We start from the raw sequence: 18,758 nt of genomic DNA on the forward strand, positions 1-18,758 counted from the left end.
GTTATAGGAATTATGTTGACTGTACTATTAGATGCCAAAGAGGTGTTCAAAATATGCATAAGTATCCTAAGGAGTTCTTTGTTCAGGTCAACTTAATTGCCCTAAAAAAAAAATTACTTTTGAGATTACCGCTTATATTCTACTACTGATGTTTTTACTAGACCTACTCAGCTGAGGTTCTAGCTGACTAGAATACATTTGAAAAGCTCTAAGTGTTAAAAATGTACATAATAACTTATGCTTAGAAGCTTCATGAGATATTTCTAGAATGAAGAAAACCAACAAAGGGCCAAGATGCCTTTGTGTAGTCGCTCAATGAACTCTTTATGTTGTGTCTGTTCTATTTATGTGTATGTTTCTGTTGTGTTGTCTTTCTATGAGAAAAGAGTCCTTGTAATCACAACAAATTTCCGTAAGGATCAATTAAGCAGTCTTAGTCTTAAAACCATGAACAATTTCAATAAGAACTTGGCTTAAAGTGTGTACCTAGGGTTTTTACAGCAAACGCTCCTGAAGGTACATACACAGAGAAATGAATTTTGTAGTCTACAACATACTCATAAAACTAGTTCAGACTTTTGATCAAGAATAATTGATGCCTCTGAGATTGTGTGGTCTAACCTGTAGTTCATCTTCACATATCCCTTAGTCTGTTCCACCGATGGGGGGACCACACAAGATCTGCAGACTTATCTTTCTCCATTTCTATCTGTCTAACTTCTGGTTATATTGTGTAAAGATGTGGTCTAATCTGTAGCTTGGTTAATCCTTCATTGCATACAAAGACAAAATCAGTATTTACAATTATGTCAATGTAGAAGAGCATTCTTATGTTTATTGACAGACAAGAATGAGTTACAGAGAATGTAACTACTGGGTGAACTGTATCAGGTCAAAAGGTGCTTTACACAACCTTTACCAAAAATATACACATCCAACTTGAGCTTGACTTCCTAATGTTGGACCCTCAACATCATGTTTTAAAATATCAATGTCCAACTTATAACTAATCAGTAGACTTTTCTGACTTACAGGACCTATTTTAAAAGACAAAAAAAGTTTTCTTTTAACTTCTAGTGTATGCATTGACTGATATCAGGATTGTTTGTCTTGCTTTTTGAAAATGAACATAAATAAGTGTGCATTTTGTCTAAAGAGAAAAAAAAAAAATGATAATCATTTGAGGGTTCAATTTCCTAAATTTGCTTTAAAATAAATTTTTTATCATTTTTCTCCCTTTAAAAAAAAAACAACAAACAAACTTATATTAACTCAATTCTGTCTGGCACAAATTTTGAACCCTTTTTTTGTCTCCAACTTGCCATTCTCAGAAGAAGTAGAAACTTTACACAATAATTCATTGTTCCAATCAACACATGAATCATACAAAAATAAAAATGAGCCAATTATTTTATCAATTAAAAAAAAAAAGGTCCCCTTTCAGACCATATTGTCTATTGGGCAGATGATGTTTCCGTGGCCCAGTGTTAAATGATAACAAATAGTCCTAATTAATTTTGTTTTATATAGAGACAGTACTAGCTAAGGAGAGATAAGACTTGTATAGAAAATTAGGTTGTCGTCTAAAAATGTGAAACTAACAAAAGATGAATAAAACTTTCTATTTTCATAAGCACTTATCTAGCAGTGGTTAGCGTGTCAGCCTTCTATCAAGGAGACTTGAGATCAAGGTCAAGTTAAGCAACTGTAAAAAAAAAAAATTGCTTTCAAAAAGCTAGCACAGAAGCCTTCTCCCAGATACCCTCCTTCCTTGCCCCCAACTGGACCATACAGCACATTGAGCATGCCAAAATCATGAAATGGCACTAAACAAAAACAATTGGTAAAAATATTTCCAAAACAATTTTTTTTTTATTCTAGATCTATTACCAATTAATAACATGATTGAGTCAAAATAATTGATACAATTAAACTTAATATAAGCTTTGTATTTTAAAAAGTATTTTTTTTTATATTGTACTTGTTTGTAAGTAAGTAATTATAAAAAAAAAAATTGGTAAAATAAACAAAAATAAAAGAGCTGTGAAAATTAGGCGCATGTTTACTATGTTGAAGATAAAACAAATGCCTTTTTTTTGTTCTATAAACACATCTCTTTATTGTTCTTATTCTCAATGTAAATAAAATAAACTCAATAAAAAGTTAAAATATGTACAGAATAAAACAAAGGCAGCAGAAGTCTCATTTCATGTTGACCCCAAACAACATCAGTGATCACTTTCTGTATTTTTTCACAATTTTCTAAGGATAAAAAAGAAAATACAAATGATTGTCAGAATATACAAAAATTCAATATTATAACAACATCTAAGGAAAAGTACTTTCATGTTAACAGAAGCTTTAATGATAAATAAACTTTTGACATCTGAAAGCTTTGTTATGATGATAGCATAACAGTACTTCAGATGACCTGATGATTGAGTCATAAGATAGGACAATCCATATGACTTGATAATAATTAATTAAGGCACCATAGATTATGGTTGAGTGTAGAATTTCATGTGACCACAAAAAAAACATTTTTGACCTGCATATTTTGCTACTTCTGATGCAAAGCCATTGTCCATTTTGTTCACCTATTCCACAGAGTGAGCAAGACCACATATCATAGGGAATCTTTTTTTTTTGGCAAGCTGTGATGCCATAAAAGAGGTGCCACCAAAAGTGAAACAGATCAACTTAGATGCTAATTTGCCCTCATTGACATATAGGAAAGCAGATGGGCCAGCAAGATTGTCATGGTACCCACATTTGAGACTCTTTTAAAAGCCCTTGCTGAAGACAAGTTACAGATCATGAAAAGAAAAGTTAAATAAAATATTTATTTACAATGTAAATATCAAGATATCTGTTTATAATGTGAAACATCTAGTTATAATATATAAATCTGGTTACATAGAATAAATAAAAGTTCATGTGACTTTTACCTTGGCTACAGCCTGAACATGTTCTGCTTTTGTAGTTTTTGATCTTTTATTTCTGGCTTCTCTGTTGGCTTCTTTCAATAAGGAATGAAGAAATAGATTGTAGTTCAAGAGCAACTAGAAAACAAAACAAGAATTGCCATTCAAAGGATTTTAAAACTGCATCTAACAAGCAAAAGAAAAAAAAAAGATTTAAAATTAAAAAAAACAAAATCAAAGCTTACTGCTTAATTACTGCCATCTATCTGAAAATGGCAGGGTTTAACTCCCTTTCTGCTACATAAAACACAATCAATCAATTAGCCTTAATTCATTAACTAATTGGTTAATTTTTGGATTGATCCATGTCAGCTACTATGAATAACTATGAAAAATTTCAACTTGATCCCAGAATGGGAAGTGAAAGAAAAAATATGTCAAAATGTATTACAGGGTTTAAATCCAAATATAAATCTGCATCACTCGTTAAGTAGCATTTATTACCCTTATTTCAATATCAAACAAAATAACCACCAGTAATTAATTAACTAATTGATTAATTGTTTTGATTGATTCATGTCTTGTCAGGTGTAATAAATAATTGTGCAAAGTTTCAACTTGATCTGATAATAGGAATCAGGAGAAAAAACATGTTCAAACTTTTACCAGACAGACAGAGTGAGTTGATATAAGCTTTGTGAAAAGTAATTGCTATAATGTTATGAAACAACGAAGGTCAGTCACATTGACTGTGTACAGTATGTGATCCCAACTTCAACTAAGTCAATACTTACTGGCCTTAAGTAACTTACATAAGCCACAACCAGAATAACTTGACCCAATTTACGCTAGTGGTCTTGGCCAACAAGTAGATCACAGATTTTCAATAGTAAATTTTTGGACATTTTAAAATTAATGTATTCTTCTAATTGTCCTATACAAATAAGTTTGGTGTCATTAGAAAATTTTACTCCAGTTATTTCTTTTTTAAACTATGTAGGGTTTATTAGTATTTTGTCCCTCTGAAATTGCTGTCATATGACCTATATCTAACTTTTCAATGCCATCTCATCAGTGTTAGTTTGTAAACATTTAGATTCATGAATTGCAATACCAGTAACCATAAAAAGTCATCAATACTAATAAATAGATTCTATCCATGCTTACATTTCATCTATTCTAGAATTGAATTTAATGAGGTCAATCAATGTTGGTATTGTCAATTAATACTTAATTATTAAGTACTGTATTAGTAATTAGACCTAGTTACTTAGTATAATATCTAGATATCTAGTTACTGTAACTTGTACTACTTGTAGATCTAAATCTAAGTCTAAATCTAAGTAATATATTTATTCACTTATATTATTACCCTAGTCCCTAGACTCTAGACTAACACTTTACTAGATCTAACAGTCACTAACTAGTTCTAGACTCTCTACATTCTACTAGAATTCTACAAAGTCTAGTGACTAGTCTAGATCTAGATAAATAAAGTTAAGTAGAATCTATATAGAATATAGACTCTAGATTTATAATTGTCTAGAATAGAATATTCAATATAAATAATACAGTCATACTGAGTCATAGAAGTTAGAAGATCATTCAGAATTTCCAAACTGAAAGTTTGAAACTAGAGTGTCTAGAGTCTATTATTTATTACTATAATTATAATAGATCTAACTAAAGTATAGAATAGTCTGAATAAATAGAAGATATCTTAGCATAAATATATCTAACCTAATAGGAATAGGCTAATTAGTAATTTAATTACCTAATCATTAAACTTATTCAACTATCGATATCCTATATCATAAATTATAAAATATCAACTGTTCTGAACTATGACACTATGATTAAAAAAAAGTATGAAGTATGATGAATGAGATGACTATACTATCTAATGAAAAAAAAAAAAAAAAACCTAATAGATCTCTAGACTACTAACCAGTGAAAATACTGTTTTTTTAGACCCAACTTTAGTTTCTTGTAATGTATACGAGGAACTCTTTTTTACTTTAGCTCGATTAAAATGATTTATAATTGTCATTTTATACTAAATTGCCTGAGACTTTGTTGTTCAATGTTTTAAATGTTGTCAAATAATAGCTATTTTAAGCTTTTTAAGTTGAAGATCCACGATCCATGTCACGGACCTATATATGTATGATATAGAATGATGTAAATATAGGTCTGTGTGCACGATTTATACAATTACTACAGACCTATATAATTGTAACAAAGTATGTGGGAGGAGATAGTCCAAGACCGGACAGCATGGAGATTAACTGTACGTGCTGGTACGAACTTCACCAAGTGCAAAAGAAACGAAGATGCATCAGTCAAGAGAAAGAAGAAGCCCTAGGACAGATGCATATAGATCTACATGCACAAACTATGGCGCACCCATTGTCTTCCTAGACAGAAGGGGCCATATATAATTGTAACGATTGCAATGTTGCCAACTATGCTACATAAAATACTGCAATTCCTAATATTAATTTTCAAAGCCTTATTATATTTCAAGGATAATTGTAAAACTCTATTGAGGATAAAAACAATATTGTAGTGATGGGTGTTGTGACATTACATTTGCAAACATTTAAAGACAATAAAGATACATTTATCCACTGTTGTTTTTTTTTTCATTTCTGCATCCTTTTAGGATGGTAGCATTTTTTTTTTTTTTAGATAATTGAAAAACTCTATTGAGGATAAAAAAATATTGTAGTGATGGGTGTTGTGACATTACAAGCACTGATTTCATTTTTTTTTCTTTTATCATAGTTTCTTATCACCAATTGGTTATTACTATGCTCTCACTTATGCCAAATTTAAATCTTCTATCAAATATAATTTACAATTTGATTAAAAATTATGCAATGTTGACAGGAAAGCAGTGAGCTATCTCTAAACACAAATTGTTTTACATCTTGTGATCACTTACTATGAATTTAAACCTTAAGAAATTAACAGAATCTCTTCTCACAAAAGAAGAGTATGAAAACCACACACTAGACCAACATGCTAAGAGATTTAAATTGCCATGTAATAAGTTCCCTCACTATTCTAGAATGTAACTTATAGAAAATAAAGTTATATGAGCATTTCATTCATTTGTAAATTATGTTTATCTTTTTTTAATACCTATAGATTTTTGCCTTGGAGTGCTACTAAAATTAAAGTTGAAATTGTGTTTCTCATAAACATAATAGTCTCATGTGATACTTTAATTTATGAGGTTAATATAAAGGCCAAAGATGAAATAGATAACAATACTCCTTTCAAAAGAGAAGTCTTATTGAATTATTAAGAACTTACAAAAGTACATGGTATTTTATTGAAATTTTAACAAAGATTTAGGATAGCAGTTGAAGCTACATGCCAGTGGTGCAAAAATTTAACTTTTGATTGCCCAAAATTTATTGACTCTAGAAATTAAAAATATTTGTTCCATTTTATTTCCACAAAAAATTGAGCACTTATTATTTACAGAATAATCTATAACTGTTGTACCATTTATATCTAGACCTCTTTTAATTGTTCCTTTTTAATAAATATCTTTAAAATATTATCATTTTGGGTTGTATTTAGTTTAATTTTTTATTGACTAAGTAAGCAGTCTTTTTACTAAAATATAATATTGACATAAATTCTAACAAGTTATTCCTCACAAAAAATTGTGTATAAAACAGACTTTAAATGTGCATGTCCACATTACTAGCATTAGTATTAATCTACTGAAGAGAAAGTTGCTCTAGGACTGCAAAACGAAATCTATAGTGGAATAGAAAACTGAAGCAAATTAAATAAAAAGTGGATATTTTAAAATTAAGGCATTAAAATTACAGAATGAATCTGCACAAGCTCCTTCTATAGTACTCTGGGTTCGAGTGAATGTTAAGTCCTTCTTAGTTGGGACATAATGAATAAAAAAAAACAATAATAATAATGCTTAATTGTTAATACTTCCCTCAGAAAACATTTTTTAAAAATTATATTATCTAAATTAACTTAAGGTCATAATGATCGACCTTTTCACATTATTTTATATTTTAGCTAGTAAGCAGTTTCAGCAGAGACCTCTCCAACATTCCATAGTCTTTTAAGAATGTACATGGTGACTACTAGTTACGAGCATCCTTTATTATTCATCAAAGAACCTTGAGCATATTTATTAAAAGTAAACTCCCTTATAAAGTAGCCAAAGTCTAGTTTGTTATTAATTGTATGCCTATTGTTATTTATCAGGAGAATCATTAAGAAATTAGGATATTTTTTTTTATACTTTGAAAATATGATCAACTATCTCTTCTTTAATTAATGCTATCGTATTACGTGTAATTCAATTTTTTTTCATAAGAAACAATTTAAAAAGCAACTAACACAAGTTTAGCAAATACAAGCCAATTGGTTTTTATTATATATAAATAAACATTTTATTACATCAGTTCATAAATTAAATTTAGCAATTTATTACTATATGAAAACAACAAAAATCAACAACAACATTATCTCCTTGACTTTCTCCTGTTCTTAACATCTGTTTCTTTATAAAATTCATTTTTCTTATTCATATCTTTTATTATGTGTCGCTGCATTCGTCTTTTCTGAAAATAAGAAAAAGAAGAAAAAAATGTCAACAATTCTATTAATTTCATGAATAAAATAAAAATGGAAGTGAAGTCTGTATAGTCAGGGCCTATGGGAAACTGTTGTTAACAGCTATCACCTCACCAGAAGAGATAGGCAATCAGTTTAAACAGGAACTAGGATCTGTTGTTAGCCTTAAAATTAATTAAAACTTAAAAGCCTGTATAAACAATGCTACATTAATGGTACGTTAACATTTTTCCTTTACTGTCACACACAAAATGTGACTATGAGTGAGGTATGCAGCCTATTTCATATGTATGAACTATCATTGTTCAGTCTCCCAAATTAAGGATTGAGGGTCTGGAAAGGAGAGGGCAGTGTGACTAGTAATTATGATAAGATGCCCTAAAATAAGGTGCAAACCAAAACAATCCAAATATTCAGGCTTGCGAGTGTAGTGTCTCTAATTTTCAGAAATATCTTTTTTTTTTTTAAATTTCAATACAAACAACTATATGTTCCACTTTCATCCTAAATATCCCTTTGAAATAGATGAAACACTTTACCAGAAGTCCAGTGATGCGTGGTGTATTCTCATCTTCATCCTCCTCTCGTTTCCTTTTATTTCTTTGTTTACTAGAAGAGTTTGAGGCTGGTGGTGTTTTCTTGATAGTGGGCGTATTACCTAAAATACAAAAACATCAAATAAAACGTTAAACATTTGAACATTGAGGTTAAAATATATATATATATATATATATAAATATGTACTGTAAGTCTAATTTTTGTTTATGTGTTAATGTAAGCAGATGATTCATTGTACAAATGTTTAAAAAAAACGGTAAACCAGAACTGATCAGAAAAACGTGCTTTTCCCAATGCATTTTAATTAATTGTATTAGCACATTAAATAAAATTTGTGACCATAAACATTCAGAGAAGACTAGAGAATCATGTGAAAGTAAAAAAAAAAAGTATAAATTCAGTGTCATAAAATGAACTAATTTCAGTACCAAAAATGTTGCGCTACAAATCCTCACAGAGAGAAGAAACTAAAGTAGTATGGGATTCCCCTAGAGATATTTAATGTATGTGTGTTAAAGAAATGATGTAGAAATCCAGAGACGGGAAGGATTATGGGAATAGAAGGGAATAAATAGGATATTGGAAGACAGATGATTGATAAATATAGACAGCACCAGACTACTGGACCATTTCAACACTACTGACTGCATCCTATTGATGGAAATCTGATTTAATGTAAGAGTTGAGGGGGGGGGGGGGAAAGATTACACATAAAAATATTGTAGATTAGTACAGTCACTCTAAATGTCCCATATTTAATATATTGTATTCAATGTTTCAGCACAAATCTTCACATTTCTATCAGCATTTCCAAGAAGACAGACAAGAGTCACTGTGAAATGTTCTACATTAACAAGCGAGTCACTGTGAAATGTTCTACATTAACTAGCGAGTCACTGTGAAATGTTCTACATTAACTAGCGAGTCACTGTGAAATGTTCTACATTAACTAGCGAGTCACTGTGAAATGTTCTACATTAACTAGCGAGTCACTGTGAAATGTTCTACATTAACTAGCGAGTCACTGTGAAATGTTCTACATTAACTAGCGAGTCACTGTGAAATGTTCTACATTAACTAGCGAGTCACTGTGAAATGTTCTACATTAACTAGCGAGTCACTGTGAAATGTTCTACATTAACTAGCGAGTCACTGTGAAATGTTCTACATTAACTAGCGAGTCACTGTGAAATGTTCTACATTAACTAGCGAGTCACTGTGAAATGTTCTACATTAACTAGAGAGTCACTGTGAAATGTTCTACATTAACTAGAGAGTCACTGTGAAATGTTCTACATTAACTAGCGAGTCACTGTGAAATGTTCTACATTAACTAGCGAGTCACTGTGAAATGTTCTACATTAACTAGCGAGTCACTGTGAAATGTTCTACATTAACTAGCGAGTCACTGTGAAATGTTCTACATTAACTAGCGAGTCACTGTGAAATGTTCTACATTAACTAGCGAGTCACTGTGAAATGTTCTACATTAACTAGCGAGTCACTGTGAAATGTTCTACATTAACTAGCGAGTCACTGTGAAATGTTCTACATTAACTAGCGAGTCACTGTGAAATGTTCTACATTAACTAGCGAGTCACTGTGAAATGTTCTACATTAACTAGAGAGTCACTGTGAAATGTTCTACATTAACTAGAGAGTCACTGTGAAATGTTCTACATTAACTAGAGAGTCACTGTGAAATGTTCTACATTAACTAGAGAGTCACTGTGAAATGTTCTACATTAACTAGAGAGTCACTGTGAAATGTTCTACATTAACTAGCATCTTCTTTAAAATTGCTCTCAAGAAGACTATTGAATTATTATTTGTTAACATGTGCCTACAATTGAGACCTGGCTAGATATTTAGCATTAGACCTAAGTATCAACAACACTTAAGTTCTGTACATATATCTCATTAACAGAGCACTTTTTTTTCTCTTCAAATCATTGCTTACTTTTTTTTTAATGTAACATACATACTAGTCTTGTAAAATGAGGACATTATTTTGTGTGCAGCACCAAAAGCACACAAACCTATAGCATGGCTCAGCAGTAAAAGGCTTATTAGAACAGACTTTTAAACATAGTTAAAGGCTTATTAGAACAGACTTTTAAACATAGTAAAAGGCTTATTAGAACAGACTTTTAAACATAGTAAAAGGCTTATTAGAACAGACTTTTAAACATAGTAAAAGGCTTATTAGAACAGACTTTTAAACAATCTCTGAGATTATTTTGTCAGTTACTTATGCAATTACCTGTTGATTTGGCAGGGGAACTACTGATCTCACTAACAATCATAACTCCACTAGATGTCTGCACTGTCTGTTTCTTTTTCTTTGTTGCGCTGTCTGGCACTTCTGTTTCAGCATCTTCTAGTTTTCTCTTACGTGAAATGGATGGGTAACAGGTGACAGATGTTCTTTCCTGTGTTGCGTCAGACGGCAGTTTAATAAACTGGGGCTGTTGACTGATGCTGGTTGAGTCTGTTGCTGTCAAACTACTTTCAGCTGACTGTTCCACATCACTGACTTCTGAAACAGATTTCTTCAACTCTCTAGCTTTTTTCTTGTTTTGTATCTCCTGAATATTCTGCCTTAGTTTGGCCATTTTCTTTTTTATGTCGCCCAGTTTGCGACTTGTGACCTCAAAGAAAGGGTGAAGAGCTGCAAGACTTTTCTCGCTTCTATTTTTCCCTTTTGCTTTTGCATCTGATCTCTGAGGTTTAGTTTTGGCTGAGGCTTTTTGCTCCACCATAGGTTCTTCTGCTTTGTTCTCCTTGATGTCATCATCATTGTTCTCTTCATCATCACCATCATCATCCTCACCAGTGACACTGGTATTCATATCTGCTTCAAGTACTTTGTTGTCATCCTCTTTATTTTCAACATCTGTAGCAGCCTCTGTTTCTGGTGGAATGCTGTCATCTTCCTCTTCCTCCAGCTGAAAAATAAACATAAAACAAGTGAAAGCATACTGATTGACAAATAGATTAGTGACTGCACAAAAGATTGTGTGTCATTTTTGTGAATGTATGTAAACACTGTCATTATACAGAGGATTAGAAAACAAAAGTGGTTAAATAAAAACTGTTCAGAAAAACTTGCATTTTACAAAGCATGTGACCATCTGCAAAAGTGGCACAATCAACATATCCAGTTTTAATAATACTAACCTCTGACTCTGGTGGACGTACAAAGTAAGGAATCTTGCCTCTCTGATAATCATTAAGTATATTTTTGGCAACAGTCCCAATATCTGGTTCACCACCCTATAAAATGACATAAAATATGAATCAGTAGAGTTATACTGAGACAAACTGCAATAACAAAGTATGGAAGATACAAAATAAATAGTATAGGGTAAAGTTTCTTCTCTCTTCTATTATGTTTCTACTTCATCTTAAATGACTTAAAACTTTTAAAAAGTAAAAAAAAAAAGCTACTAAATATGTATTGGATGAAAGAGCTCACTTCACAATACTATACACATTTAAAAAAAATAAACTTACCCTAAGTAGCCTTCCAGATTTTCTAGCAACTTGCTCTAAGAAATCTTCAGGACTTTGCCAGTCTGAAATTCCATATGTCTTAACAAGATAATCTTTTTTCACCCTTTCCAACACTGCATGTATGTAGTCCTCAGGCTGATCAACTTTTTCAACACGAACCTAAAATGCAACAATTGATGCATTAATTTTTTTTTTCTGTTGTATTTTTTGAATATCTAAACATTGACTAACAAATTGTTAGTATGCAATTTTACACCCATATACAATAATTTACAATTTGTTATTTTGGATAAGTTAAAGTGGACTTGCTCACTTGGTGGTCCAGACCAAGCAAAGATGATTTTTTAGTCAGGATTTCTAGTGTGCCCCGGTACCAAACATTGGTTAGGGTATGTATAGACTTTGGCCAATATGAAGTCTACATATAACTGTTCAATACTTCCCCCCCTCCAAAAAAGTTAATTCATTATTACCAGGATTGAAACACCAGTGACTAAAAGATTAAACTGTAATTATAAAATGAATTACTTACTACTCCCTTCAACACTAGATCTGTTGGGGTAGCTCCGGTTGGGTATACTATTCCAGGACAGTCAATTAAAAACAGGCTATTCATGAGTGTCACATACTGCCACACCTACAGGAAGAAATAGTCAAAAACTGAGCTAGACAAATTTAATATTGATAACTATTTGCTAAAGCAAGTCAAGAGGCATCACAGTTTTAAACAGGCACCACAGTTTTCAATAGCTAAGTGAGAAATTGGCATGAAATGTGTTAATAGACTATGCTTGGTGGACCTTACTGAAAGTGTGTCATATTTAAAAAAGAGATTGACCCTTTTCATTCGTGTTTTTTAGCCAGTTTAAGTCATTTCTTTTAAATGTATTTAAGTCGGTATTGAATAATTACATTCTATTACCTGGAAGTACTGTATTTAAACAAGCTATTGTGTGTGATTGAAGTATACATTGAGTTGTACAATACATGCTCAAGTCTCTATCTGGTGAATTTTTTTTTTTAGCTATGAAGTGGTAATACATGAGTGCCTAACACACATGCATAATGTGACACCTATTTTATCAAGACACTGCATGTATGTACAGAAAAATTGTGTTTTGGTTATGTTAGGAAATGCCAATCAACAGAATTAATTATTATCCAGATTTTTTAGCTTTTTTTTCAACATAAAATTACTGGAATACTCAATGATAGTTACCTTAGTTTCTCCAGGAACTGGGGCTACATTACAGACTTTCTTAGATTTCAGGGCATTGATAATGGAACTTTTCCCCACATTAGGATAACCAATTAAACCCACACTGATTTGTTTCTTGTCGCTATGGAGCTGAACAAAGAGAACTTTGTAAACATGTCATACATTAGCAAAAACAATTCACACAGGCTATAAAGAAAGTTCAATACATTAGCAAAAACAATTAACACAGGCTATAAAGAAAAGTTTGGCTTTGTTAATTAAATTTGTTTGTTTGGTAACAGCAACATCATTTGTGTACTGTCAAAGATAGAAAATTAGAAGTTAAGAAAATTCACTTTTTGAGATGTAAGTTTAAAGATAGTTTAATCAGTCATTTTATTAAACTTGTTTTAAGTTTACTTTACATGTGGAGTAAATTCAGGTTAACATTTCTAATGTTAGGGATTGTTTCTGTACTAAATAATTTTTTTAAAATGCCCTAGAATAACAAGATATGTTTCATAAAAATTTGTAAATGAAAATGAAAAGAAAATTACTTTTGTAAACTGGCGCAGAAGAGAAATCATATCCCCTCTACCAAAACAGTTTGTTATACTGGCTCTAAATGCTAGTGTGGGATGTTCTGCTGACAACACTGCAACCCATTTTTTCTGAAATGAGAGAACATAGGAGCATGCAAGTGTGAGAATAAAATGTTCACAATCAATGTACTGTGTACTGTATAGTTTATTTGGACTTTTCTTTTTTGTGACTTACAATGGCCCAGTTAGGGACTAAATCTGCTTTGTTCAATACAAATATCAGATGTTTATGTGGCTTCTCTTTCTTCAAATAGTTCTCCACCTGTCTGCATCTTGTTCCGTTAGGATCTCTAGCATCTAATACTTGTAACAGCACATCTGATGAATCAATGACCTACAAATGAGATCAAGCAGACATTGAAAAACTTCAGAGCAGTCAATAGTTAATACTATAGCATATAGCCATAATCCATTGCGTTATAAGCAGTTATGCTATTGGATGAGAAAATATTTTTTTTGGCCAGGAAAACTCCCAGTGCCCTTTTATTTAAACAAAGGTTACATGCCATACCCATTAAAGCTTTGTGGCCATATAATGCTGAAATGTTTAATATATATATATATATATATTGTTATGAATCTCGCTATCCAGGCTCTCTTCAAACTGCACCACACGACACAGTGAACTTAAAGAGCCTCACAACTCAGGGCTCCAAAGTAACAGTAGCAATTTAATTTCAAATACAATACAACACTGTACAGTTGGCAACAATATTACACAAACTGTCCAAAAACCTAGCCTTGCTCCGCCTGACTTCACACACCGTACTGTTTCTAACTTCGCCTCGTACTGGTCACATTGCGAGGTAACGTGAAGTCCAGTCTTTTTGACACACTCGCTCTTATATACTGTCTCTTCTGGCCTTCTAGAATCGAATGGAACGTTCTTGACCACTCAGAATGATTACAATCGCTGTGACTTGCGTGCGTAATATTTACACACAGGTCGTTGCCGAACTGGCATGTACTGTCACTGGTCACAGTTGACCGCTCATCCTGTGCTAGACTGGGGCGATTTGCGTCGGCTGACTACACACACACCACTACCCCCATCTGTGCCACCACCAGGTTTATAACAATATATATATATATATATATATTATGAAAAGAATAACTTAATTTATATAATATATTTATACTTCTATTAACAAACATAATGTAGGCATGTAAAGAACATAACAGAATAAAGAAGCAAATTAATCTATGTAATGTTAGAACAATTAGGTTTTAATGTTATTCTAAGAGCACAGGTAGTGAAGCTTTGGTGGGTCTGATGTCAATGGGGAACCAGATCCAACCTGTTAGATGAAAAGGTCCTTAATGTGCTTGATGGAAAGTATGGTACAGCTGTAAGAGAGGACTTTTAATGGGAGTGTAGGGACCTTTGAGAGATATGAAGTGATCCGTTTCTTAAGGTACAAGGACATTTTATAACTAGATGCACTATGACAAAGTGTTGCCACATTGCAAGTGACTCTTAAATATGTTTGCCAAATTTATAAAAAAGTTAACGTCTCAAAATTAGGAAGAAGTAGTTATGAGCTAAGTGTTGTTGTAATTTTGAACCATTCACAAATAATGTTGAAAATGGCTTGATTATCCAACATTTAATATATGGTCCATGCTAACTAGAACAGCCCTTACAAGCTCTGTTCAACATAAAGCACTGGACCGATTTGCTAGTGACTAAGATGAAAAAGAATCAAAACTAATTTTACCTTGTAAAGCTCGTTCCAAATCCTTTTCGAAGTTCCTGCTTTGAACACAATCTCCAACTGCCCATCTTTGACACCCTCTTCCTGAGGTGTCAGCAAATTCTGAGTCTCTTCCCATTTGGCTAGGTCAGTTTCTGCATTTTTTACCATTTCCTAATCAAATACATTTTTTTAAAAATGTAAATAAAAAAATCAATGCTAAATCTTTAATTAAAGTAATGAAACTGTTTAAAATTCTTACATCAAGATCACAAGTGCTAAGCGTTGGTCTTTTCCGAGTTGCCTTTTTGCCAAACACTTTTTCAAATGGCTCTCTATCTAATAACCTTGGAGACGGTGCCTAGAAAAAAACAAATTAAAACACATGTTGAATGAAAAAAAAACTCAACATTATCTTTGTGAATACAGATGAATAGGGTACACCAACCTAATACTAATTCAATCTGAGGGCCATTTTAATTTCCAACACTAGTTTCGCAGGCCACATGATGGAAAAGATACAAAAACTTAATGAAATTGACCTAAAACTATTTTTTTTTTAAATTTCAAACCCCAGGATCTAGTACTTACATTGAATTATTGGGATATTTGAATTTTCTCTTTACACTTCAAAAAATGGCGTAAGTATTGTTTATATTTTGTTGTTCCTGTTTTTTTTAAAACAGCCACACTTTCTTCATAAAAGAAACATGTTGGCTAGCAATGCTATCATGTTCTATAAAAAAGTAAAGATCCGTTCACTTCTCCTAGTAGATTCTATTGTCCTATTTTATGAACGCACAAATGTTAAATGCCTTGGTAGTAATCCATTAGAAAATAAGTGAGGGTCCTAACGTAGGTATATATACATTTTGAGCATTTTTTTTGGAGGGAAGGGGGATTTCTATATTTTGTGCTGGAAACATGTCACAGGCCGGATCTGGCCCGTGGGCCGTATTTTGGGCATCACTGGGGTACACTGTCTGATATGAAACATGTTACCATTTAAAATACACGTTGAAACTTAACTGCTTTAGGAGTATAATTCAATAAGGTGACTGGGTTCTTGGTTGGATTCATGACAACTTTGTAAGGATCAGACTTGACTTTATTCATTGCTTCTGTAAAGGCCTGCAGAGCATTCTGAGTTACTACCCTTGTATTGCCTGTACAACCAAACAAAGTGTTTTTCGTTAAAAAAACAACAAATTTTATAGACTAAGTTTCATTCCTTAAATTTTGGAAAGAAAAGAAATTTACCAAACCATTTTCTGTTAGGTTCAACTCTAGCCATTGTCCCAGATTTCAAAGTTGACTGAAAAGGAGCTGGTGTTATAATTCGTCCAGACTTGTCTCTAAATCAAAGTAAACAAGATCACTATAAATATGTAGTTAAAAATAACTTTTTTTTTCTTACATTTAATAAGTTAAAATATATTTGAAAACTTACCGTTTAGGTTTAAAATTGCGATACATTTGTAAACGCTTAATTGTTGACCTGTCTCTCATTCCAGCTGACGTTTTTGGACGATCTAAAAGTTAAGAAATAAATAGAAGAGTCAATTATAATTTACTATTAACAGAAAGAGTAGGACAACAAAATTTATTTTTTAATGCAATAATATACAAGTAAGTTTATATAGACAATATAAAATGTGATTTACAAACTTGATTTAATCAATAATATGCAAATCTAGTTTTCTAGAGATTGGAATAGTAGAATAGCAATTATTGGTCAACCAAGTGCTGTACCACAAAAAAATATGTGTGAGGCCCGAGGGCATTCTGATGTACTGAGACGTCTTGAGACGTTCAACACGGGAGAGCTAATTTTAAGTAATAGTTGTAATAGTAAATTATCAATCGACCAGACTTGTGTCTTACGAGAAAGATACTAGTAACTAGTGTATACTTGTAAAGCATACAATTATCAATCGACCAGGTACAGTAAAGACATGTCCAAAGGCAAAGGGAGCTAGATTTCTATGATCTAGTCATTCTAGTGAGCTAGAGTCAAGCCTAAACTGTACTGTAGTCTACAGGTAAAAATGTTGTGTCTATCAACCTTGGTGTGATGTCAGTTACAAGTCAGTCATGTAAGTTGTGGAACATATGAAAGGTGACAATGGCTGGTGTTCTTGCGCAGGGCTGAGCAAAGTAGTTCAGTTAATGGTATAATAAACTATAAACATAAGTCCCTAAGAGGCTAAGTACTAGATCTATAAGACTAAGTACTCTTGACAATACAAAAATACGGTGAATACCCAACCTTCCATGATTCCATGCCCACACTTCTTCATTGAAGTTCTACTAGTCTTGACTAATTGGGCAATCATAATAATGATAATTCATAATGAAATGATACTCAGATACTGGCAGTGTAAATACTGGCAATCATAATCATATCAGATGATGATATTTGATATCATAATGAAATGATTAAATTTCGGATGATAATGCAGCGGTTAATAATCATAATCATGAATGGCAATGACTTGATTATTAATCTAAATCTTAAATCTAGGCTCCACATCTTGATCTAAAATATAATATAGATCTAGACCCATTATCTATTAATAATTATATTTAGATCTGTACCTGGATTCATGCTATGATTGGCTTTGTTTACAGTTTCTCTTGGCCTTGGCTTAGCAGCTTTTGTCGTATTTGACGGCATTTTTTTTTTCTTTTTGACTTTTAGTTTTACAATTTAAATATTTTAAACAAACGAACGAGAAGAATCTATCTAAATAGATCTATTAACTTTGCAACGAGCCTGACTAGATAAATGTATTATAAATCTGTTGATTTTGATGAACCAAACAAGAAATTATGAGTCTAGACTAATCGATCTAGAACGTCTAGATTTCTAGATCTAAGACTGACACCAAAAAAACCTAACGTGTCTGGCCGGATGTTGAAATCCTATTTTTTTAGATTTTTCGTGTGGAGTAGTTCCGAACTTGATCTAGGTCTATTTATTACCAGAGCTAAAAATACGTTTTTCTTTACGATTTATTATTATTTATGAATTTCTATCGTTCTCTCTCTCTCTCTCCCTCTCTCTAAGAAAGGGGGACACGTTGATCATGGGATGTAAAAAGAATAGGCTTAAACTGTTTTCGATAAATATTTCTTTTAACAGCTTAGTACAGTACGACAGTACATCAAAATGTACACACACAATTTATACGTAATGTAGGCATATGGACAATAGGTTAAATAAGTGCAGGATATCTGAAACGTTTTCCAAGATAGATCAATTTTCAGTAGTCTACGATCCATAGGCCACTTCTTTCTCTGAACTAGGACTACTAGGCAAGATTTTCGTTAAAGTTTACGATATTGTTGCTACTACATCACTTTGTCTAACCAACCCGCGTCATCCAAAATAGTAAGTTACATGTTTAAAGTTCGCATGCTTCTTTTCGTGCATTCCTGAAGAAACTCTTCAATGACATAAGATACTTCAAGAGCACTGACATTCTGTCCCTTATGGATTAACCTATAGCAGCAATGCTGTGCACGAAATGCAGCCATAATTCAGCACACAGGCTTTCAACACACTGGTTTTCAAAGAATCTTTTATTTTATGGCGGGACACTTCTTTTGAGAAAAGAAATAGATCTATGACTTCAAAGTT

The 18,758-nt window shown here is 32.2% G+C and overlaps 2 protein-coding genes across 2 annotated transcripts; both read right to left on the bottom strand.

The window, feature by feature from the left end:
* Positions 1–1,844: 1,844 nt before the first annotated feature.
* On the bottom strand, positions 1,845–5,084 carry LOC106064611 (uncharacterized). The gene is made up of 3 exons (XM_013223215.2): positions 4,873–5,084; positions 2,949–3,062; positions 1,845–2,262 (listed from the first exon to the last, which is right to left on the bottom strand). Exons 1-3 carry the CDS (start codon positions 4,972–4,974, stop codon positions 2,236–2,238), a joined length of 243 nt encoding a protein of 80 aa, XP_013078669.1. The 5' UTR covers positions 4,975–5,084; the 3' UTR covers positions 1,845–2,235.
* A 2,240-nt stretch (positions 5,085–7,324) lies between these two features.
* Positions 7,325–18,034, bottom strand: LOC106064564 (uncharacterized). Its single transcript, XM_056030641.1, has 15 exons — positions 17,714–18,034; positions 16,566–16,647; positions 16,376–16,470; positions 16,145–16,281; positions 15,378–15,476; positions 15,140–15,289; positions 13,597–13,755; positions 13,377–13,490; positions 12,841–12,969; positions 12,154–12,258; positions 11,622–11,780; positions 11,286–11,381; positions 10,369–11,053; positions 8,087–8,205; positions 7,325–7,534 (listed from the first exon to the last, which is right to left on the bottom strand). Exons 1-15 carry the CDS (start codon positions 17,790–17,792, stop codon positions 7,436–7,438), a joined length of 2,307 nt encoding a protein of 768 aa, XP_055886616.1. The 5' UTR covers positions 17,793–18,034; the 3' UTR covers positions 7,325–7,435.
* Between the last annotated feature and the right edge of the window lie 724 nt (positions 18,035–18,758).

This window comes from Biomphalaria glabrata, chromosome 5 (genome assembly GCF_947242115.1).
Source record: "Biomphalaria glabrata chromosome 5, xgBioGlab47.1, whole genome shotgun sequence".
NCBI classification, from domain to species: Eukaryota; Metazoa; Mollusca; class Gastropoda; family Planorbidae; genus Biomphalaria; species Biomphalaria glabrata.